This window comes from Anomalospiza imberbis, chromosome 7, assembly GCF_031753505.1.
Source record: "Anomalospiza imberbis isolate Cuckoo-Finch-1a 21T00152 chromosome 7, ASM3175350v1, whole genome shotgun sequence".
Taxonomy (NCBI): Eukaryota; Metazoa; Chordata; class Aves; order Passeriformes; family Viduidae; genus Anomalospiza; species Anomalospiza imberbis.
Window position 1 is genome coordinate 10,889,551 of NC_089687.1, and position 23,771 is coordinate 10,913,321.

At 42.8% G+C, this 23,771-nt stretch overlaps 1 protein-coding gene and 1 long non-coding RNA gene across 3 annotated transcripts in view; both read right to left on the minus strand.

The window, feature by feature from the left end:
• LOC137476932 (uncharacterized) overlaps window positions 1-23,771 on the minus strand; it is a 541,698-nt gene that overhangs the window by 291,430 nt on the left and 226,497 nt on the right. The window lies entirely within an intron of this gene.
• The window catches only part of PDIA5 (protein disulfide isomerase family A member 5), a 97,824-nt gene that overhangs the window by 32,865 nt on the left and 41,188 nt on the right, over window positions 1-23,771 (minus strand). For both annotated transcript variants that reach the window (XM_068195364.1, XM_068195363.1), the window contains exons 9-11: window positions 20,632-20,723; window positions 20,456-20,527; window positions 15,999-16,135 (exon numbers count right to left, since the gene is read on the minus strand). In XM_068195364.1, the coding sequence (XP_068051465.1) occupies window positions 15,999-16,135; window positions 20,456-20,527; window positions 20,632-20,723 (301 nt within the window). The remainder of the gene's footprint in view (window positions 1-15,998; window positions 16,136-20,455; window positions 20,528-20,631; window positions 20,724-23,771) is intronic.

Genomic DNA, 23,771 nt, shown 5'->3' on the forward strand with positions numbered 1-23,771 from the left:
GAGCGCTGCAATCCCCGTGCGGTGCCTTGCTGCACCTCTCCCTCTCCCCTGCAGCAGCAGCCAGCTCGCTTTCCGGAGCTGTTATTGTTGGAAGGGGCACTAGACAGCCCAGACTTTGCTGAGCTTTTGGAAGTTGTATCAGAAGATACGACTAGAAATGTGTTTCAACGCCTGCCAGCAAAAGCTCACTCTGAAGTGTTCGGGTAACAGGGCTGGGGCTATTTTTACACCATTGTCCAAAACAAAATAAACCAAAGACTCTGAACCTCAGTGCTGCTTTGTTTCCCTCTGACGGGATGATGGCTGAAGCCACCAGACACAAACCTGAGCCTGAGCTCAACCAGACAAGCATTTGTTTTATATAGCATAAGTCAAAGAGTGTTTGCAGCCAAGAAGCAGTAAGACGTCCAGGTATGAGTAACTTCACCAGAGCAAACAGAGCTTCAGCCACCACAGCCCATCATGGAACACTTTCAGGGCATGTTTATGGAACATCTGAACAACAACTGCAAATCCCATGTAAGAATTACAGCAAATACCAAAGCAGTTGATCTCAGAGCAGCTCCTGTTCAAACACCAGCTACAGTCCATAGCACTTAGTCATCTGCACAGAAACCACAGCACTAAAGAGCCCCATGCCATTCTTTCAAGCACAAACCAGTAATGTGGTAGGAGCAGCAGAACAAGGGGAGCTCAGCTGGTGGAGAAAGCTTTGCTTTAATTTTACACCATGGTGTGAGAATGCTGGGAACCTGATGCAATAGCTTCACAAGGGAATTCAGGAAAAAGCTGGGACAGGCTGAGGAAGAATTACTGTCTCAGCACTGCTTATCTTGGTTAAAAGCACAAAAGAGGCTGGAAAATGATTTATTTGCCACCCACAGAAAACTTGCAGGCATATGGCTTTGTGTAAGGGGCTGACATATCCCTCTGACACCTGCCCAGTTTGATTTATTTCTCCTTTTAGGAGCAGGGAACTTAATTCATTTTATGCTCTTCTTCACTTTTAACCAAAGGGCATCTCAACTCCCAGTTCAGATACCTGGAAACCTCTCTGAATTAGGTAGCATAAATTTGTACAAACAATGATTTTCTGCCGGGCTAACTTCGCCTTGATGGGCTTTACACAGTGTGCCCCTTAGCCACAGCAAGGCCGATGCTGTGCTCTAGCTACAGTATCCACATAATTTACACTATATTCCAAGCATATTACAATCATTAATTAGATCTGATCAACCAAAGGCATTAAAGAACCAGAGTTTTCACAAAGCTATGCAGAGGGGGAAAAACCCAAACCAATAACACAGGCACATTTTGCCCAGGAAATGAAAAAATATCCCAAGCATCTAAAGATCATGTAAGTAAAATTTTGGATCAAGATATCCAGACCATGAAATGTCACTGTTCCAGGTTCTTTCATGAACATCACACAGACACAGCACTACTGACTGCCACAAAGCTAACTCGCTCAGGCTTAAAATAAAGGGAAGCAACATCAAATCTTTAAAAGGCACTTAAATGCAAACTGAAGTCTTCAAATCTTTATTGTGAATGCATGTTCTACCCCTGACAGAGGACAGCGTCATGTATCAGCCTGGAAAAAAGTCACAACATTAAAATGAACCTGAGAGAGGGACAACAAATTTTAAGAGCTTCTCCTACAATAAACAATGCTTTTCTGGCTGTCTTCATGAGAATTTTGCTATCGTGAGCTACAGCCTACTTTCACTGACCATTGCAGAAAATGGGAGAATTACATGAAAAAGGAATGAATTACAAGTCAGACCTACAAACTGCAGACCAATTAATGTCTCTTAAGATTATTTATCCTATCTTTGAATAATCCTGTGAAGACTGCCATTAAATTTTTGAGGCCAATGAAAAGTTATTTAAATGAATTCCAAGGTCACTGCCTCTCCTTTGATTGCTACATTAGGTTGTTCGGCAGCAGCTTCATCCCTCTGTGCTAAGCTCCTCTAGTTTTAGGTGCTTTCTGTTCATAAAATGAGTGGGGAAAATAACAACAACCCTACAGGCCCAGATGCTCCTGTGTGCTGCTGGGACAATGGAAGGAGCCCACAGGTCTGCAGTGGGCATCTGTGACAGATGTGCTCCTGGAAGATGCACTGTCCTGTCAAGTGTTTACTGACATTAAAACTAAAAGTCTAAGCCAGGGAAGCGACTCATTCGATCCCAGGTGAGAAGAAAGGCTGCAGTCAATACAAGGATGTCCTGTGCCTACTCCAAGCACTGCCATCCTCTGAGCCTCTGTGGGGCATGGCTGGTGGGAACACCCAAGGGTCTTGTAGGTGTCTATCCAGGAAGACTCCCACAGCCTCAGTCTTTTCTTGCAGAAGACAAGCAGCTGCTCTGGGGGTGCAAGACAGAGTTACCCTCCATCTGGCAGCAGAAACCAGTCCAGGTTCAGTGCCTGGTTCTGCTGACCAGCTCAGGACAGCTCCTCTGATCTCTAACACCTCATCTTGCTCCTCTTGCACAAAAGCAGCCCCAGGCTGTTAGGGCCAAGGCTCAGACAGAAAGAGCACACAGACAAGCAAAAAGGAAGTGTTACAAGACAGGGAAAAGAAGTCAAAACTTAAAACAATCAGTGCCAGGACATCTGGTACGCACCCTTGCTAACCATTTTTAAAACAGATGTCTAAATGAAGCAAGAATTCTGCTTTCCCAGTTTATTTATAATCAATCTTCTCATTTGCACTGTGCAGATGGGCAGATCAGCAGCTCCTTCCTTCGGTGCAGTCACTGTCACACAGCTTAGCTCAGTTGCACCCCCAGACAATGGTGATCCAAGGTCCCCACGTCACCTCAGTGCAGACAAGTCACCTCCCTCCAGGATCCCACTGCAGGGCAGAGGACAACACTTGCTCAGCACTTTGTCCTCTGTAGAGTGTGACCATATGCAAATGTAGAGGCAAAGGCCAAGTGTGGACAGAGCAATGCTGAAGTGAAAGGGTGATCAGTACATGGACAAAGGAAAGCCTAACAAATATACCAAGCAACTCATTTTCCAAGGAAATATCTGTATTTGTTTATAGCAGCCTGTTTGGCACCATGGCAAAGACTCACAACACAGTTGCTCCAAACATTTTCAGAAATGAACTAATACAAGTACTTCTACTGTTAAAACCAAGTCTTTCAGGCAGAAAACCAGTCAAGCAGTTCCAGCTAAGCTCCTGCATATGCTGTCTTAGTGATGTCCCAAGAATATAAATCTCTGTTTCTCTCTGTCATTCACTGTTTGCTTCTTTCAGGTTATTATGACTATATAAATAAACACCATGCTTTTGGCCATGTCCTCTCATTTCAAGGCAGCATTGTCTGAGGATCTGGTGTGCGTGACAAGCAAGAGATAAAAGACAACATCCAGGCAGATGTGAAGAAGCTATTTCTGACATCAAGAACCCTAGAGGTAAACTAAATTGCAAATAAAGATTTTAAAGAATCATTATATTTCTGTCATCAACAGATTGCTCAAATAATGTTTTCATGTACCAGCTATTTATTGTATAATGCCAGCTCTATATCCATCTATAGCTGCACACCAAAAATACCTCCATTAGCCTGATAAGAAAATGAATTTGAAGCACAAAACATGCCCTGCTTTCAGCAAGTGGGCCACTGGCAGTTCACAATACATTCATAGAAGATTCACAGACAACTTCAAGAAAAGCAAAAGAAAAAAATCAAAAAATTCAGATGCACCTTTGCTCTCTAAACATTTAGCACCTGGGGATAACACCACTGGTTTCTCTATTCTCAATCCCAGAGGAGCAGTGACCTCTGAAAACAGCAGAATAGCTAGCTCTTACAAGTTAACGTTGTTAACTTTGAACTCGCATCCCTACATAGAAAAGTAGGAGTATCCCTACAAGTACGAGTACCTACAGGGAGCAGGGAAGACACAGTCCTTGCAGCCACAGCAAGGACACACAAATCCCAGCCTTCTTATCACCCATGCAAGAACACAAATGTATTCTCTTCTGCCATGGAAGTCTGCAACATGCAAAGACTTCTTATGCATCATGTAAAAGAGGATCTCTCAGGTCTGACACGAGGCAGTTTAAAGTTCCTTCACCGGTGTAGGAGAGCATAAACTACAACAGCTGCAGACTCCCTTGCATAATTTAGCCATCTGCATTGCAGACATCTGATAGAAAGTCATCCACAAATTTGGTAGGGAGGGAGGATGACAAAAGCAGCTGTTTCTCCCCATAATCACAGGTATGAATTTAAAATTGTGTTAGTTGCATGTTCACTTAATAGTCACAATGGTCAGAACAGTCAGGCCATGCCATGATCTCCACGCATTAAAAAAAAAAGCCCAAACAAACAAACCAAAACCCAAAAAAAAAACCAAAAAAACCACCTAAAAAAAAGAAAGGAATCGCCCTAGGAAGGATCAGGAACTCAAAGAATTTTGCACAACCTTTTCCCTTTGGGTACTTACTCCCACCAAACCATTCATCTTGTCACCAGCAGCACTGCACACCCAGGTAAAATTCCAGATACTTAAAGACAATGACGTTTCAAGACTTGATGCTTTCTTATAAGAGGCACATTGTCAACATCTTTAACATGATATTGAATTCAAATTTCCAACAGCTAGAAATGTGTGCACACATACACAAACCCAGACACCCAACCCCCAACACTGTATTTTTAAAGGCAGGTTTGATTCCGCCAGGCATTACGCTGCTTAGAGATCAGCGACAAGCAAACAGCTTTACGGCTTTACAAAAGACAAAGCCTATGAAAGGTCAGCCTGGAAAAGACCTGAAGAACTAGAAATGCAGAATTAGAAGGAAAATACTCAAGCAGTTTGGATTATTGCAGTCAGCGCTGCTGCGGTTGCACCGAACGCTGCGGCTGCGTGGGCTGCACAGCTCATCCCAGAGCACTGCAGCGGCTCGGCCCCACCATTGTCACCATCTCAATGGCACTGCCATGAACTCAGAGTGCAGGCAATCTGTGCGTGCAATGAGCTGTGCAAATCCAATCCCAGCATGGCCACACAGAACAAAGTCTCTGCCTGCTTCCAGGAGCCCTTCAGTGTGAAGCTGGGGCACAAAATTATTACAAATTGGTCACACTTTCTCCTGTCCGTATGACTTGCTGAGGTGGTAGTGACCCAAACCCAGACACCATCTTGTCTTTTCTATGGTGGCATCATTTCTTCCCTCCCAGCATCACTGAAACTGCTCAGGAGAAGAGTCATAACAGTTTTAGACAGTTGTAGTATGAGATAAAACTATTTACTTATTTTTTAAAAAGATAGTCAGATGCATTACATAGATCAGATCAAACTGGGAAGAGAGCTTAACTAAACATATCCTCCAGGAACACTGTCTGCATCCATGCCATATTCACATCTCTGGCAGAAGGGCCACCTTTAGCCAGCAACAGCCCTTGGCAGGGGAAGGCTCAGCACAGGGGGCAAACATGGGGTGGGTCCTGCAGGCTGCTTGGATGGGATTTAAAAGACAGCAGCTCTGGTGAACTGCACAACACACACTTCTGCCTTTATTTCTGGTCACACTGGAGCATGTCTTCTTCTGACTCAGGCTCAGGGGGAAGGGTGAATATTCTCCAAGGCTAACGTCAGCCAGAGGCTGCTGCCTCCCAGGGACTCCTGGGAGTCAGGCAGGAAGAGGGATTTCTGCTCCATCATGCCCCCAGTGTGCACTCTCTGCTTCTGAGCTCACAGGGGGCTGTGGCTGAACTGGACTCCTGAAAACAGCCTTTGAAAAAATATACCCCATCTGCACAGCACAGACTCCAGCACACACCCAGGAACAACCTCAAAGTTAATCAGCATCTTTATGTAAAAAAAAAAACCTAAAACAAAAAATCACATGGCTCCTTATTTTCATTCCAAAGGTGGTTTCAGCTTCTGGCTATTGGAGATCACACTGCATGTATATACTAAAACTGCACATACATACCCTCTCACTCAAGACTCTGGTGCAACTGGTAGAAATCAGGGTTGGGAGATGATGGTGCCTCCTACCATCCCTCTTGGGAGGGAAAAGAAGTGAAGGAAGGTGGATCAGCTGGCATTGGGAGATATGAATTACACTTCCTACACCAGCTCTGAGGAACATGGCCCTGAGTAGGTGTTGAAAATTAATCTTCCCCTATTGCAATGTGAGACAACAGCATGGTTGCCTTAAGGTGAAATTGTTGAGTTTATGAAAAATACCACCAGAAGGTTTCCTTCTCAATTAAGCCAGAATTATTTAACATCCTAAAAAGGATTCATTCATATTTCCCCCCTTCTCCGTTGCAAGGTGAACAACAAAATTTTACCTTGAGGAGGGAAGAGAAGTTGCACTGCTTTCCCTCACACTCTTACCCTACTATGGAAGACTTTATACTTTGGGTTTAGTAATGAAAATGCCAGAGAACACAGATGAGATGAGAGCTTTGAACGTTCAGCTCACAAAACCAGCAAAACCTGCGAATTATTTCCTAGGATGCAATTTGTGTAAGACATCAGCAAAATGGATGCCATGCAAAGAGATCTTCCTAAGAAAGGTACATCCCCATAAACTCAAGGTCATGGGGCAAGGGAAGGGGGTTAAAAGGAAGGATGACATTGAATATTACTGTGAAGATATCTAGGAAAGTCAAGAATCAAGAGGAGATACTATGCAGAATGCAAAGTTTTTGTCCAAAGTCACAGCAGGAGTGGCTACCAGCTGAGATCTATTCACCTATTTAGGAGAAGTGTGCTGGCATGGTTGCCAAGCACAAGCAGTCAGAAGCCCAGAAGACACAGCTCCACCATCAGCACAATGCTTCAGTGTCCAACCAATGAATTTGTGTATTAGTAAGTCAGAAAAATGGCATCACTTGCCAACTCACCATCTGAAAGGGTGCACGGCGCAGAGGCAGGCAAGCAGGAGCACACAGGCAGACTCTAGGTGTCTCTGTTCACTATTTGCCCTTTACATAAGTTCTCTACCTTTCACGGAAGTTGAAGCCATAAACTATTTAGGAAGATAAACCTGAGAATGAAAACTCCACTGGTAATGACTCAAGTAGCCAAGATACTATAAGGCACTTTCCAAATGAGAGCCTTGCACAGAATATTGAGCTTATCCAAGCAAGGAAATTAATTTATTTTAGAAAAAATAAACCTGGAGTCTAATTCTCAAAGCTAATTCCTACCGTTACCCCATCATTAGAGACCTAGAAAAAGAAGTTGTTTCACTCCTATCAGAACTCACCACAAGAGCATTAAGGATGTATATGTACACTGGGTGTACGAGCTTGCCAGGAGGACAGTCATCCAATTCACACACTCAAATGTGGATTTTTAACAGCTAAAATTACCCGAGTCCTCTAAAACCTCTGAACACCTAAATAACCTACAACAAATACCCAGAGAATGAGGCCAGTCTCTCTTCAGCTGTCACCCCTCAGCTGCTCCTTGGTGCTCTGGCAGCTACTCCTATGTCACAGGCTGAGTCAGTCAGTAAGGACTCGTTAGGAGAGAGGGAAGGCAATAGTAATGTGAGAAATGAAGCAGCAAATCCCCGAAGAAACTAATGTTCCCTTCACACCACCTGCCACACATTCACATGAAGCTTTAATTCTGATTGGTATAGCCTTTGCAAATGTCTTCTTTAATAGAGAAAGTAATTGCTCCCAATTGGAGGTGAGCATTCAGCAATGCATTTCGAACAAACCTCCCAAATTTCACAACCCCAAATATCCACATTTTGTCTCCTTTCCTTCTTCCTTTACTTCTACCCTGCATTCTGCTCAACACCCACGACTGCTCCCAAGTAAGTTATTCAATGTACACGCCGTGTCCCCAGAACAGCATCATGCCACAGAGCAAGCCCAGATCCAGATCAAAGGTAGAGCAGCCCAAAACACCCCACGTTTGCCACTCTCCTTTGTTGTGACACTGAACCAGAGCAAGTCCAGGCTCCTCCCTTTTAGCCCTGGCATGAGCTGTAACCAGGTTGCGAGTCATCAGCTCCAGCCGCGATAATCTTGTCTGAGCTCTGTGCTCACCCAGTGGCAGATGGGGTTTCCTAAACCTGGGGGCCAAAAAACTGATGTCTGCCACAAGCCAGGGAACACCAAAGGCAAAGTCCTACTTCCTTCACGCTAATCAAGACTGTGCAGAGCTCATACACCTTCCATAGCTCAATTCCTGCAATACTGGAGCAGCTTGCAGTCTGGCCATGGCTTGCTAGATAAAACGCCCACGCAAGGTGAAATGTTATCTCCACTTCACAGGTTGGAAACCAACAAATATTTAGTGACTTGGGTCGTGACTGTACAAATCAAAGCAAAGCAAAGAACTAAACTTTTACATCTCCAGGCCAAGGCTATCGCTTTTATCACTGGATCATCCTTTTTTATGACCATACTTTGCTCAAAGAGCACAAACTGCTTCAAAGAGACGATAATCCCACACAAACTGTGTGCTCCAGTACCAGAAGACTGACAAAAAAGAGACAACGGTATCAGTCATTACCGTCTTTGCCCCTTCCATTAGTTATCCTATCAAGTTTTACTGCACAAGATAATTATCAGGATTCTTATACTCTTCACATTCCCATTTATATTAAGTACCACTAAAAACCCATATTGATTTTTATTTTTAGATCCTTGAGAAACATGAGTGGTATTGTCGTTACAGGAAAAATCCATGTCAGGATCTTAATTTTCCTGGTTTGCTGCCTTTCCAAGAACTTCTATTTTAATGTGTGATTAAATCTCCCTGAAAATAATTTCTATGATTAGTTTAATGAGACAGGTCACTGCACTGGCAGGTCACTTACGCCGAACTGTTTACACTCCCTAAGATTTTTGGTGATATTAAAATATATGTAGTATCAAGCAACATCTTGTTGTAGACTTCCACACTTTTAAATAATGAAGAACCCAGTCTAAGTGTTCCAGACCTCTTCTCTCTGAAATCAACAGTCAGGACTTGCTCATCACAGTGGAAGCAGATTCTGAAGCCAAGAATGCACCAATTTCTAACTGGTTTACGTGAAGAGTGTATCTGCTCCAGAAGCCTGCCAGGAATGTTCAGCTGAGAAGTACATACACACAGTGCACAGAAAGTTGGCACAATTTATGCTTGCACAGGGAAGCGTTTTATTATACATCCCATTAAAAATACACTAAGGCAACATTAAAATTAGGAGCCTATGGGACATAGAGAGTCAGGAAACACAATTCTGAAATTGAAGCACATCTTTTCTCTTCAACAATCTGTCCAGACCCTGAAACAGCAACATTCATCATCTGAGTGCCCTTACACAATAATTCAGTTTTCAGTGATGTGGGCACTGCAACAGCCCACCCTGACACCTGCATTGCTCCACCAAAATCCTACCAGAGACAGGCACTGCCTGTGACCCACAGAACAGTCCTGAAAGTTTGACTTGTTCAAAGCTTTCTCTAATTACTCTAAAACAAGGAGAACATATTCACAGGGTCTGGTGGCCCACAGCAAGCACCCTGACACACAAATGTCTCCTTGTGTAGCTTCCTATGGGCTAGTACATGCACCTGTATCATGGGGATACGGCGTCTGACCAGATTCCAGATGTACAACCTGCCTTACACATTACAAACTTCCAGTAATCCAGGCCTGCACAGGTGCACCAAAACCGGCTTCCCAGCTACCTACTGTCTGCCTTTATCCCAGAGGCTCTACATCTGAAGGCAGATGCCAAAGGCTCTCTACGTACCCACTGAAAACAACCAACATTTTATCCTGAAAATCGCAAATGTCATATATGACAGGAACAAATGAAAATAAAAGGATGTTTCCATCCACATCCAGTGCTGCTGGATGTTTGGATAACCCACAGGCCTTTAACCTCTACTGGAACAACTGCGTTGGTTGACATTTAAAAAAAAAATCTTTGATTGAATCATGAATTAGCATGGAAAAACTTTATTTATTTATAAATAATATAATTTCTTTATTTATCACAGGCTGCCAGTGTTAGGCTGCTGCTGACCTATGCTAGAAAGGCCATTTTTTTCAGGCTGCAGAGTAGATTATTCTTCAGCCTTTTCAACTCGTGGCCTTTCTGTTGATGCTGCCAACAGACATCCCAATTAGAGCTCACAGCAACATAGCTGCTTTCAGAAGGAACCAGTGGGGGTCTGAAAGGGAGACTTATTTATTTATAGTTGTAAAACATGGTTTGAAAAAATAGATTTGATTTTGTGCACACATTTTGGTTCATATTTAAAGTGAGCAATGGATTCCTGCATCCCAATCTCACCACATGCAGCAGTAAGAAACAAAAACAAGGCCACGGAAACCAGTGATGGTGAGCTGGCAGGGAGAGAGCCAAGTTCACTACTTGGTTAGAAGCTGAGGCCTTCTTCTTGTACTGGGCTAATTGGTTGGGATTCTTAATAATGAGTTCACAAAGTCGCTTAAAACCTTGGGTTTAAATGCACCGGGAGGGAGGAGGGAAGGAGTGAAGGGTGTGAAAAGCTGTTTTTCCAAGCCAAATTGATAAAACCACTCCCCGTGCAATTAAAAACCTGAACAGCTGAATAGCTGACTTTGGAAAGCAGCAACTGCATAATTTATCGGGTTGGTTTATAAAGGGAGAGAAAATAGCTGAGGACAGGAAAGGAATTTCATGGACATTTCAACAACACATGAAAACTGTGGTGCACTTTATCATTTCAAGGTTTATTTTTGCAGTCCCTTCCACTGGGAGGAAGCAAGCAAAGGTCTGTTAGGTTGCATTATCCCTGCTCTCCCTCTTTATCAATGGAGGAAAAACCACAATGGCTTCAATATCCTACTAAGGATATTGACTTTTTTCCTACTTTAAGCCTTGCAATCAGCTTATATAGTCTCTGAAGGAGCCCTATGAAGGGGACTGGGAAGAACACAGGTTTAACCTGAATTTAAGCTCATACACAAGGAAGAAATGTTGCAGGGAAACATTTTAATAGTTTAATCCTTTAAAACACAAATGCACACTCACACTAACAGTACAGCCAAAACACATTTTTCTGCTCTGTTTGTTACCTCTGGCATCAGTACTGGACCATGAACTTTGCTCTGGCTGCTGGGGTATGAGAGAGGGCAAAGCAGCCCCAAGCAAACATCAGGGTGACTGACTACAACCACCAGCCAGCATCAGAGACTCCTCAGATCCATGCCTGCTGAAGGTACAAGCAGAGGCTACAGCTCACAGTGGCACCAGGACATTATTTAACATCCTAAAATTCTGCATGGAGCTGCAAGAACAGGTATTCTTTAAAACATTAGCAGTGTCACTTGTGCTAACAAAAAATAATGAAAAGTAACTCCGTGCATGAACATCAGACGCTTCCAGAAAACATTTCTGAGTTGACTTGAATTTCAATCCTGGACTTTAAACACCTTTCAGTGGCATTTGAATTGACTTATCAGTGACCTGGTTGGGTTTATTTTGTCACTGAGTTGTGATTTGGAGAAAAATGCTGAGGAAAATGTAGAAAGGATAAATGTGTAGGGGTTTTATTCCTTCAACAAAACACAGTCAGAAAGACTGCAATCCTCACTAATTTGGCAAATATTTTGGACAGAATTATTTTTAAAACTGCATTGGACTCAGCAAACAGTTTGATGAGGAAACTGAAAACACAAACAAGGCTTTTTTTTCATGATCAAGGGACTCAGAAGCATTTTAAGTCCCAGCGAGTCCCCATGACACTAAAGCCTTTAGCAACACTTGACTGGCAGCATAACCCATATTTAGAGACATTCAGAACCCAGCTGTCATCTTGGGCATCTAAATAAATCGATCAGCTGTAGGCACAGATACCAAGAAGCACATGCAGACATGGAGTCTTTATTCTCATTGCTAGCAGAAGCTTGTCATAAGCAGCAACGGTGCCTTTAGTTATGTTATAGTACAGAAATAACTTTGGTTGGTGCAATAAATCCTTTGTTATAAACTCAGAGTCTACAACATAACTGCTAACATAATTGCTATCTCAAATTACCAAATACAATCAATCTGAGTAAAAATGCCAAATCCTTTGGGAGAGAGGGCCCTTTCTTTGTTCTTTTGTACAGTGCACAAGAACCCAGTTTTGGGGTATGACAACACATTGAAAAAACACTTCAGATGCCTGCAAGACTCCAGTCTGGATATAACTGAGCTCACTAAGCTCACCACCAGAAGTTATGAAATTTCAGCAGAATACTAAAGTAAGGAGCACAACACTGCACACCCTTCACAGATGGCTGGGGAGGAGAATACCTTCAGAGACTGACTGGCTGGGTCACTGTTTACCTATGCTAAATATTCAGATTTATTGAACATCCTCTTAAGGGCTTTACAAAGGAGTTTGAGAAGGTTAGAAATCCTGCTCTGTGTCCCCAGTGACCTGTGAAACGAAAGCAGGATGAACTCATCCTGCCCACCCACACTCACCCACGTTGCTCAGGGCCTGCAGTAATGACCTGCAGCAGCACATCTTCTGCTTAATGGTTGTGATAAATTACTGCACAAAAGGGATGGTGTCTCTGATCCCAAGAGATGCAAGTCGCATGCTGCAGACCTTCCTGATGTGGATAAAACACACACTAGCTGCTCTCCTTGAACTTAGTTATGCTAGGCAGCACTTAAAATGCTGCCATGTCCTTGGGCTAGTAAGTGTAACTGATTTTAAATAATTACAGTGTGGTCCTCAGGGATGATCATTAGCAGCGACAGGCATGGAGACCCAACTGGCCACATCCATCACAGTGCCTAATGGTGCAGTTCACAGGTATTTACCTGGGATGTGTTTGGTTCAGCTGTATCTTCAGCACTGGGGGCAGGGGGCAGATAAAAAGCTGCCAAATCCCCACACATCTTTTCATACTACACTCTATTAATGCATTGGTAATCTGAATATGCAATTAAAGCATCACTGAAATAATTCTCTTCTAGTAAAAGAGCTCCTCATGTATGTGTGATGGTTTGGGCTGGGATAGAGTTAATTTTCTTCACAGTAACTGGCACTGAGCCATGAGTTGGATTTGTGCTGGGAACAGTGTTGATAACTCAGAGATGTTTTAGCTATTGATGAGCAGAGCTTACAGAATCCAGACCACTTCTGCTCCTCACCCCATCCCACCACAAGGAGGCTGGGGGTGCACAAGAAGATGTCAGGGGACACAGCCAGGACAGCTGACCCCCAAATGACCACAGGGATATCCCAGACCGTATGGTGTCATGCTTAGCACATAGAACTGGGGAAAGAGGGAGAGAGGGGACATTTAGAGTGATGAAGTTTGTCCTCCCAAGTTCAGCATTATGTGTGATAAAACTCTGCTTTCCTGAGAATGGTCAAGCACCTGCCAGTCAAAGTACAAACGCAAAGTAGTAAACAAATTCCTTGTTTTGGTTTGCCTGTACATGGCTTTTGCTTTTCTTATTAAACTACTTTTATCCCACAAACCCATGACTTTTTTTAGCTTTACCTTTCAAATTCTCCCCCATCCCACCATGATGGGGCAGCTGTGTGGGGCTGAGCTGTGGCTGAGGCTAAACCTCAACAGTGTGCCAGAAAAACTCCAAGTCACATGTATGCTGCGTGGTGACACAGGAGTTTAAGTACTTGCTAATACCAGGCCAGTGCTGAAATCCCCTTGATTGCTCTTAGTTACACAGAAGTATGTCCTGTGTTATGAGCTTGTTTTATAGATGTTTCAAGTTTTTTTTTTATTAATACATTTTCAGAAAAAAACTTCCTCAGCCTGAGCTACCAAGGTTAAAATAAGACGCTCACTGTTTTTACCACTTCTTTTACTGGAATAATTTATCTCCTAATATTCATAAGGTGACACCATTAGCACATTTAAGAAGTGCTAAGAGAAGAGCTTTTAATCATGGAGATAACTGTTTATGATAGTTGTCTGTCATTAATTAGTTTGCAAGCCTCATACTCCCTGCTGAGGATGCTCAAGAGAGGATTCTTACCAACACAGATCTTTTACACATGTACAAGCTGGATTCTGCACATATTGCCATTATCACCTGCATGTAAATAAAATGCCCCAAATATTCGAGTTGCATTTAAAATGGAGTTGTTCTGGCAAGGAACACTCTCCATCCCAATTCTGAGTAGCTGGAAAATGTTATCAGAAGATTGTGACAGCCCAATTAAGGCATTTGATTTACTTTTAAAACAGCATTTGCCAAAGTACTGCTGTACCTTAGTCCAGAATGCCTCTTAATGCAAAACATACCTGTCTGGAAGCACCCCTGCTTTCAAAATAGGTAATGCAATATTGTTACTCCTAAAACTGTGTTACCTGTGTTCTTGAAAATACTAAAAAACCACTAAAAACTGAACAGAATCCTACTGAGACTTAAAACTAACCTGAACTTACTATAAAATTTGACTGCAGTTGTATGTATTCATCTATTTTTAATCTGGCTTCCTAAAGGAATAAGTATTGCAGGGCCAGCTGTTGATTTCTTCCCCCTCTTCCTCCTCCTGAATACATGACCAGACTCCTTTGCCCATTTACAAACTCAAAAAGAGGCAAAGCTTTAAAGTACTAGTAAGTGTGAACACATTGAGAGATGGAGTAGACACTTCTCCCATGTCATTGTGCAGGGAGGGGGAAAGGAGGGCAATTTAGGGGCTCCATTTGTGCTTGGCAGCAGCTGCTCAGCAAGCACACAGCTGCCACTTGCACACCGGGGTGCAGGGAAATCTGGGGAAGGAAGGATTTGGGTAACGAAGGATAACTCCTGAGCAAAGCAGGCCTCATCAGTTCTGCTCCTTGTGTTTTGGGTTTCAGACCGGGCGCTCATCTCCGGTCCCACTTTCATAAGTACAAATAATCCAGGGAACACAGCGACAGAACAGCAGTCAGTCCCCTGCTTCAGTGGACCAAATTCTCAGACATTTCATCAGGCAGAGGAAATTCATTATGGTATGTTTTTCAAATGAGTCTTATGAGCAGACCTTCAAAAAAGGTATTTTGGAGCTAACTCCTGCTGGCTTAAAGGGAAGCAGGATTTCAGCCTCTGTGCCAAGACCCTCAGCTGTCAGCACACAGTCTGACTCCAGAGTTCTAACCTTTAAAATTTATGCACTTGAAAAGGAACATCTCACCCAAGTACTGCTGCCAGAACAGCAGCAAGAGGAGACAGAAGCTGTGTGTCACACAGTGTAGCAGATTCAAGCCTGAATTGTCCATCACAGATACAAACAATTGGAAGAACCAGGTATGTAGCTGAAACAAGTTACATTCACAGTGAACTAAGAGGTTAATGCACTCTTCCACCCAACAGCATACAGGAGGGCAGTGTGGCTGGAACAGCTTCCTGAAGTCAACCCACTGCATTTTATTTGTCAAGCTAAAACCTCAAGTCATGGAAAAGATCAGTTCAATGCATTCTCAGCAGAACAATAAGCAGTATCACCACCAACTCTGCATTAGTTATCAAAAGTCCTGGGGTTTTTCTAAACTTAGACCTAGTTTTGGCATAGTTCAGCACAATATATAATGACAATCACCCCTTACATTGTCAGAGAAACTGCAGCAGAGGACTGAAAATGCTCAAAATGACATAGCAGCAGCCATAGACAAGGACCCAGGAGCTCAGGGTTCTCAAGTTGAGTTAGTTGTTCAATCAACCAGAGTTCTGCTTTGAAAGCAAACAATATCGAAAAGAAGTTGAAAATGGGAAATCATGCTGTAAAGTGATGAGTACCCAGACTATTTAATCATCATCACACTCCTCAGTTATGTTGTGACTCAGCCTACAAAGTGTCCCTCTTCCAGAGGCACATCTCCATCCTAAATGTGAAGTCAGCAACTTCAAAAACATTTCATGCCTTGTGTATTTAACAATCATCACAAACAAGAAAAGCCTGGACTTTTGAGTTCATGGTCCTGTGAAACTTCCACGGGAAAAACATCACTGATTTTGTTAGCAAGCATTTGGCTCAGAGTACAGAAGAGAAAACAAACTCACATGGTGCATGGAACATCACTAGCACAGATGAATGATCTTTTATAAACTTGTCGAAGTCCTCATCGGTCAGGTGATAAACTACATTTTCTTCATCTGCCCAGGGGGTCTCTGGAGCCTGTGGCTGAGGTGCCTGTGGGCTACAAGATAAACAGACACAGCTTAAAGGCAGCTCTCTGGTGCTAAGCAGTCATCTTGGCAAGTCAAACTGTAAGGAACCGCTTTGTGCAGATGTTCACGCATGTCTGACACACCAACTCTACTGAACAGCTTCCATAACTGTACCCATCCAGAACTCACAGGCACTGAAACACAGATAAAACTGGAGGAGGAACAAAAAAATCTGCAAGAAGCTCCTGAGGACAAATCAGCAATGGAAGGGGATGGAGTGAGGAGATAACCAGACTGCTTGGTTATTACATTATAGAAATCAAATGCATTTTCTATTACTCTTTTACCCTCCTCAGCAGGATGCTCCCCTTCTCACAGCATTCCCACTTTGTAGTTCACAGGAGTCATTGCAAATGAAAGAAAAAAGCAGTGAGCAGAAACAGCCAATTTAACCCGTCACCTTGGATACTGACAGCATGATTAGGGCCAGCAGAGAAAGGAGGAGCAGTGCTGGGACCATGAGCCAGCTACACACACCATTTCCCCAGGAATACATGGTTTTACCCTGAACAGATCTTGTGAGCCAGGGAAGCATTGTTATGTCCTCACTCTGCAGTGGGCTCGTAGGCCTAACTCAGCAAAGATACTCAGCTGCATGCTTCACCTAAAAGGCAAGTGATGTGTTCTACCAACACCACCACGATTGCTCCTGAGTTCAACTGTCCTTGATGGGTCAGAGCCACAGACACTGCTCAAGACACGATGGCAAGTCTGGAAACGGAACCTAAGCTCCTCGGCAGCTCATCATCCCAATAAACAATTGGTTTTGGCTTTTATTCATGTACATTAAAAAGAGAATTTGGCAACTGTGAACTAAACTGTGCTAATTGACATTTTATTTATTAAAGCAACGTTCACAGAAAAGACACCCAAACATACAAAGACTGGGAGCCAGACTTTGAAGCTATTTTTGTCAGTTGCAGTAACGAGTTCCAACCCCCTCCCCCCCCCCCCCTCAAATTCCCCAAATTATTTGGCAAAGTACATGTCTGGATGTGACCCCATCTCTGCTGAAAGCAGATTTACTATTTTTGATTAAAACGTATTATTGTGTTAGCTGCCTGGAACAAGGAATGGCAAACAGATGATAACCCATTTATCCTGCCTTACTCATTTCTAGGCTGAAAGCCTAGTTTGATAAAAAAAAGCAGTAGAGATGCAGAGATTCAGATAGCAAATTCTGTTGATGTAAGCAATAGGTGTGATCCAAGAGTATTAAGCAATCCATGCAGAACTGTGATGCACACCTCTGCTGCTGCTTCTGTGATAAACAAACCAAGAAGCAAACATCAGAGTGAAAGGTCAGAGCTGCACCTGGCCAAGCAGCCCAGAGAGCAATAATCTCCAGGTATCCTGGCAGGGTGAAGGCTTTCCAGCAAACACCATGACACTTAATGGATTTGGGAGCTGGACTGAGAGGGCAGAGCAGGATGAACATGGACACAGTGCCTGCAAAGCACTGGGAGAACATGGTGTTCAGCAGGGCCTGGTGTGACCTATTTCAGTCAGGAATTAGTAAAGCAGGGCACGAGATGTTTATTCAAATAGCCTAATCTAAAATGCTGTGCATGCTAATGAGCCTACAAAGGAGGTGGTAAGAAACACCTCAAGGTCTGGAGAAAGCAACAAGCAAAATTTAAAATGTCATTTAACACTGAGACAAGGCACACCCAACACCTGATTACGATGACAGAAGCCCAGAAGAGCTATCAAAAGCTAAAACAATTGAGAGCACAGGACAAGTTCTTGATTTAACAAAGTAGCTGATGCTAAGGAAGGGCCTGAGGGGAATCTAAAAAAACAGCAAGACAAACTAAGCAGATATTGAAGGCAGCAAGAAGCTGCTGGGCTTGCCTACCACTCAGGCTGATACAGCTGTGTATCAGATTTAACAAAAAAGGGGTTTGTACAAAACAGCATCTCTACTGTGTTGGACTAAGGCTGTATGGTGGTTCATCTCTATCATCTCATGAAAACATCTGAATCTCCATAACACAGTAGCCAGTGCACATTATGAAGATAAGAAAGGTGAAGTATCTGTAAGACTGATACATTAGCACACTTCATCATAAGAAACAAGCACCTTTAATAAGTAGTAAAAAAAAAAAAAGAGCAGTTCTTGTCCTGAGAAGAAAAAGCATGGACAATTATTTAAATAATTCTAACTTTCGTTAAGTTATATCATGTTCTCCCCCACAAATGAGTCTAAGATCACCTACTTTCAGCACTTTACCAGTAATACAGTGGCAAAGAAGAGGGGGAGAGAGAGCTGCTTTTCTGCAGTGTACTTATTGTCCACACATAATGGGCTATTTCATATGGCTCAACGTCTGCTGGATTTGCTTCCAAGACTCTACAAGGACAGCACATGCATGCACAGCAAAAAAATGCATTGGCTTTCCTTGCCATGGCCCTGCCATGCCCTAGTCCTCAGGGTAACATTTTGTACAAAAGCAACCTTTCAATATTTTAATAGCGTGCTATTCTGAAACACAGCCAGTGCACCCTACAGCTATCTCATTGCACTCCTTGGCTTTCCTAAAGCCCTGGCCATACCATTTTGACTACCTGTACATATTCCTCAGAACAGTATAATATTATGTATGTAGCATGTTTACCCTATATGCAGTTTTATTAATAATTTAACTGATTGTAATTTAAGCATCAATTACTGGCAAAATATAAGTACACATAACTACTCAATGTGGTTTCCTTAAAGGTTGTACCTATTCCACAAAACAGGGACACAAGGCTACTGCTCAGATCATCTTTTGGGCAACTAATAAGCATGCACTAAGCGAGGACAAACAGCTGTCTTGAGCTCTGGACTGCTGAAGTATCAGCCAAAGCCCACAGTGGCTTGTTAGCAGAGATTATCATTGGAAAGAGCTTGCAGCTGTTCTGCTTTCCTCCAGTAGCTGTGTTCACTTGCTGTCACAGCACTGATATAAAGGTACTGCATATTGCAGGGATTATGTGGATATTATGTAGGCAGACAGGGGGAAAAAATACCCCAAACAGCTAATGTTTCACATATGGTAGCCAAGAGATAACCACATCCTTGCAGAATTGAAAAGCATAACAAAGTGCAGGTGATTAAGCCATATCCTTGCTCCGAGGGCTGATCATCTTCTTCTAGTTGCTGGAGTTGCCATCTTGATCACTCACATTTGAAGACTTAATTGACTACACGAGGCTTAATTCCTCTGGCTGAATTCCTCCTCTTTGAGCCACTGGGCAGTACTTGCTTGCAGCGTTTGTAGCTCCTGATGCTAACAGGATGCTGCTCTCACTTCATTTGTGGGTTCCAAATCCTGAAGCACTCAACCTACTGCTGCTGGAAACCCTGAGCTACTTGCAACCATATGCACATCCCCAGCACAGCAAAACACATTTATTCTGAGCCAATTTTGCTAAGCTGTACTATTACAATAGTTTGCAACAGTCTGTTCCTTCCCATGGGTTTGTTTCCTTTCATTAGCTTCATTTCAGTATTGTTTCTACGACTGCAGCAAACGAGGGAGGGTTACAAAGATGACACCATGCCCAAGAGCCTGGGCTCACTGCAAATGGAATTTCTCCACCACCAGATTATCTCAGCTCTCTCCAGTGCTCCATCAGCTTCACTGACCACGTGGGGATTTGCACCAGTTGAAGAGCCGCTATACACACACACACTTTTCCTGTCTGTCTCTGAACTGCTAGTCCCATAGGCTCATTCAGCCCCCAAAATGTTTATGACTGCAAACAGCTCTCTTTAGGTAGAACAAGGTGCTTTCTACACTTTCATGTCATGACAGCAAACACAGATGCTGTAAAAGTGACTATCCATCCAAGGTGCCTTGATCTTCAGTTTATCGCTGCAAGACACTTCAAAGGCTTCAGCTAAAGGCTGATGAGCCAACAGGAACTGCACACATGGTATATACATTTTTAATAACACAACAGAAGTCAAACCTTTTGCAAGGTATTAAGTTCAAGCACCCAAGATCACTGGAAATTTAAGCTGGCATTTTTAACCAAGTTGAGATCTGTGTATCTGCATTTATTTTAGTCCACAGTCAGCCTCCTATTACAGACAAAATGCAATTGTGATATGCAAGGCATGCATGCTAAAAACCAAACATCAGTCAATCTCTCTGTATGAGCTTAGCTGATCTCAGCAGGGTAGTTTTGTTTGCTCTTCTGAGCAGAGGGAAGGAGGGAGAGATGTCTGTTCCTAAACCATTACATTCTGTAAATAATGAAGAGTACATAAAAGGTGGAGTGCATGAAGTTCAATGCCTTACTGTTTCAGCCACTCTGCGATATCTGCTGCGGTAGCACCGAAGTTCTCAAAGTTGAACAGGAACTTTCCTTTCCTGTTAAAGCAACAAAACAAGGTTCAGTCCTGGCTCTAAAAGATAAAAACACTCAATTATACAAGAGTGCATGATTTCTAAAATAGTTGCAAAACATAACCGACTCAAAATAGCAGATTGTAGGATATCCCCGGACATTGAATTCTTCCTTTATCCTTTCAAATTCAGCAGAGTAAACGTTCATCCCCGCAAGAACCTGGAAAAACAGAGCATAGTCTCACTGATTCTTACAATACAGCAGGAACATCACACCATTTGTTTGAAGATTTAAGTAAAACCTACTTCAATCTGGGCAGACTCTGATTTTATTCATATAGCTGTCATGGAAGGGGCCCTCTCTAAAAGGCACTGAAGTTTTTCTGATTTTGTGCAAGGGGAAACAGAACAATACTTGAGTATAATCCAGAGAAAACACACAGCAGTTAGCATGTCACCTCCTCATTGCTCTGGAAGCATCTCTGTTTCTTTTTATTCACTCACTAACAGAAATACCTCAAGGGAATTCTCTCAATTGCAGCACTTGTGCTCTGCTTTGCACATTTGGATTTTAAGCTACAACTAGATTTTTTTTCCTCCTCTGCAAGTAGAAAAAAAAAATAAGAGTTCTTAGTTCCTATCCAAACATTAAACAGGACACCAGAAATTCTAACCTCAGCTCTCCAGTTTCCACTCCAGCAATGAACTTGTCTATGTCTAACCAACTTGTCAATGTCTAACCAACCACAAGCATTATCCCAGTTCAAAAATGCACTTACTGAATGGCAAGGGGAAATCAGCACGACTTTGATGTGAAAATAAAACGTGTCCTATTTCCATGAGCTCAGGAAATAGCACGTGGCATTTATATGCTCTAAATACGTTAACTTAGGTAGGACAGGATATAATGAGTTAAGATTAAACCTTGTCCTAGAGTCTTCAAAAGAGAGGCACAGAAGCACAGTAGCTTTTCAGACTTGCACATCAAACAAAAACTCTCTCCTCCCTACTTTTCACCTCCATCCCAATCCATCCTCCATCTCAACAATCCCTGAGCTTCAGGTTCAGGGCTCCTGTGACTTACACTGTCCTGCAACTTATTCTGTGCCCTGTCCAAATGTCTTCCAAATATTTCTGACATGAAAATTGGAAGATGGGATTGATTCCAAGTTTTTGTGGGTGTGCAATTCACACAGAGGCCATTCTGCTGTCAAACTTGGACCCAGCAAGTTGCTGAGATACTACTTCCTGATTAACTTAGTTTAATGGCATTGATGGCTTAAATCATTTCAGCAGCAGGGTCTTAATCCAACCCCCTCCTCTTTCCCTCTCCAAAAACAGGATTTTCTCCTTCCAGCTGAAGTACCACATCAGAATTTAATACCACATTCCTGACTGCAGCAAACTGCACAGACCAACCAAATGTGCTCAGAGCCAGCATGAAATAAATCTTAAAGCAGAAAATCCTCATTTGAAGGTCACCCATTCCTAAGAATGTGCTGGAAAGTCACAAAAAGATACTTTGTTTTCTCTTCCCTATCCTAAGAAAGGATAAATTGAACAGAGGAGAGTACAGAAGTAAGGTTTATACTTGCTGGCCTAGTCTTCCACTTTGAATTTTCCTTGTAGTTCAAACAACCGGACTGACTTAATTCATATGAGATTATCTAGACTCAATTCTCCCCTTTCCTTATCCTCCATGCCACCACCTAAAGGCAGGTAAATGCAATAGGATCAAGATACAAGGGTTGCTTTACAAAGCAAGGACCAGTTTTGTTAACCAATTCCCTAATTAACACCAGCCTACCAGATTCCTCTTTTGCTGTGAACTCTCAGAGGATTTCCTACGATTTAAATGGCCATTCCTGGCCATGTCAGACAATTTCACTGTGTCCATCTAATGGCGATTGATAAAAGTCACTAACTTGGATTCATTCTGGTGTTCATTACATTATATGAAGCATATTTAGCAAAAAAGGTTATTACAACGGGATTTGTAACAGCTTTAGCTGGCCAATGATCACAGAATTATGAAATATCAGGCTGCCAGAGACCATCAAGACACACCTACTGCCCAAAGCCAGAGCCCTCCTGCCAGACGTTTGGCCAATTTGCTTTTAGCAAACAACTGAATGACCCCAGCTTCAATTTATGTCCATTACTTCTTGTAATAGCCATTGCAGAAACAAAGATCAGTTTATTCCTTTCACCTCTGCAGTGACACTTCACATATTTCAACATTTATCTGCTCTCCAACAAGCTATCTATAATCTAAACCAACTCTGAACCTTTCCTAGCTGCCCAAGTTTTTGGAGTTTCTGACCGTTCCTGTTTAGTTGTGACACCCTACCCTGATTTTCAGTTTTCTCGATGGGATTGCTCCAAAACTGGTACCTTACAGCACAAAAAAAAAAAAAAAAAAAAAGACAAGCACCAAAGGAGGAAAGCACTTAAGCATATTCTCAAGTTGGTCCTTACTGAGCAGAGCATTCTGGCACACTCACAAGGTTCATGGGCATTAGGGAGATGGTGAATGGTTTGCTAATGTCCAGTTCCTCCCTGCTCTGGGGTGATAGGGACAGTCACTAACCAGAGCCCAGCCAACCCTCTAACCACAGGAATCTTTCCTGCCAAGGATAAAGAATATCCACTTCTGATTTGGAACACTTTTTGCTTCTGCACTGGGTGCAATGGAATTGTAAGATATAACCATAATATAAACTAAATATGCCACCCTGCCTTCCTCTCAGTAACAGGACTGGGACAAGAAACAACCAGTCCCGAGGGAACACAGTGGCCAGTGACAGGTACAGTTCACCCTTTCACTTTTATGACCTCGTCAACAGGCAATACTGTACTTAATTTTCCTGCTATATAACAGCAATAATCACTTTTGAGCCTGGCACATCCTGACAGCTAATGACAGGTCAGATTAAAAGGCCAAACCTTCAGCTCATCCAAACCACTCATAAACTTTGCAGCCAAGTCTGATCTGGAGGTCAACATCACTCTAAGGCACTCCATGAATAATTTATGATGGGTACAGCACAGTTAACTTTAGAAATGGCAAGCTGTGTACACATCCCACTCAGGAAGCTAATTGGTCATATTTTGACAAACAGACCAATTTTTGTGAAAAACATGGGTTGCAGTGGTATAACTGGACTTTCCTCTGATCTGATTCTGCACCACAACCCTCCACTGCAAAGAACTGTGTCCCAGCCCTGTCACTCAGCTGTGCAGGATCAGCCCGGATCTATAGAAACCA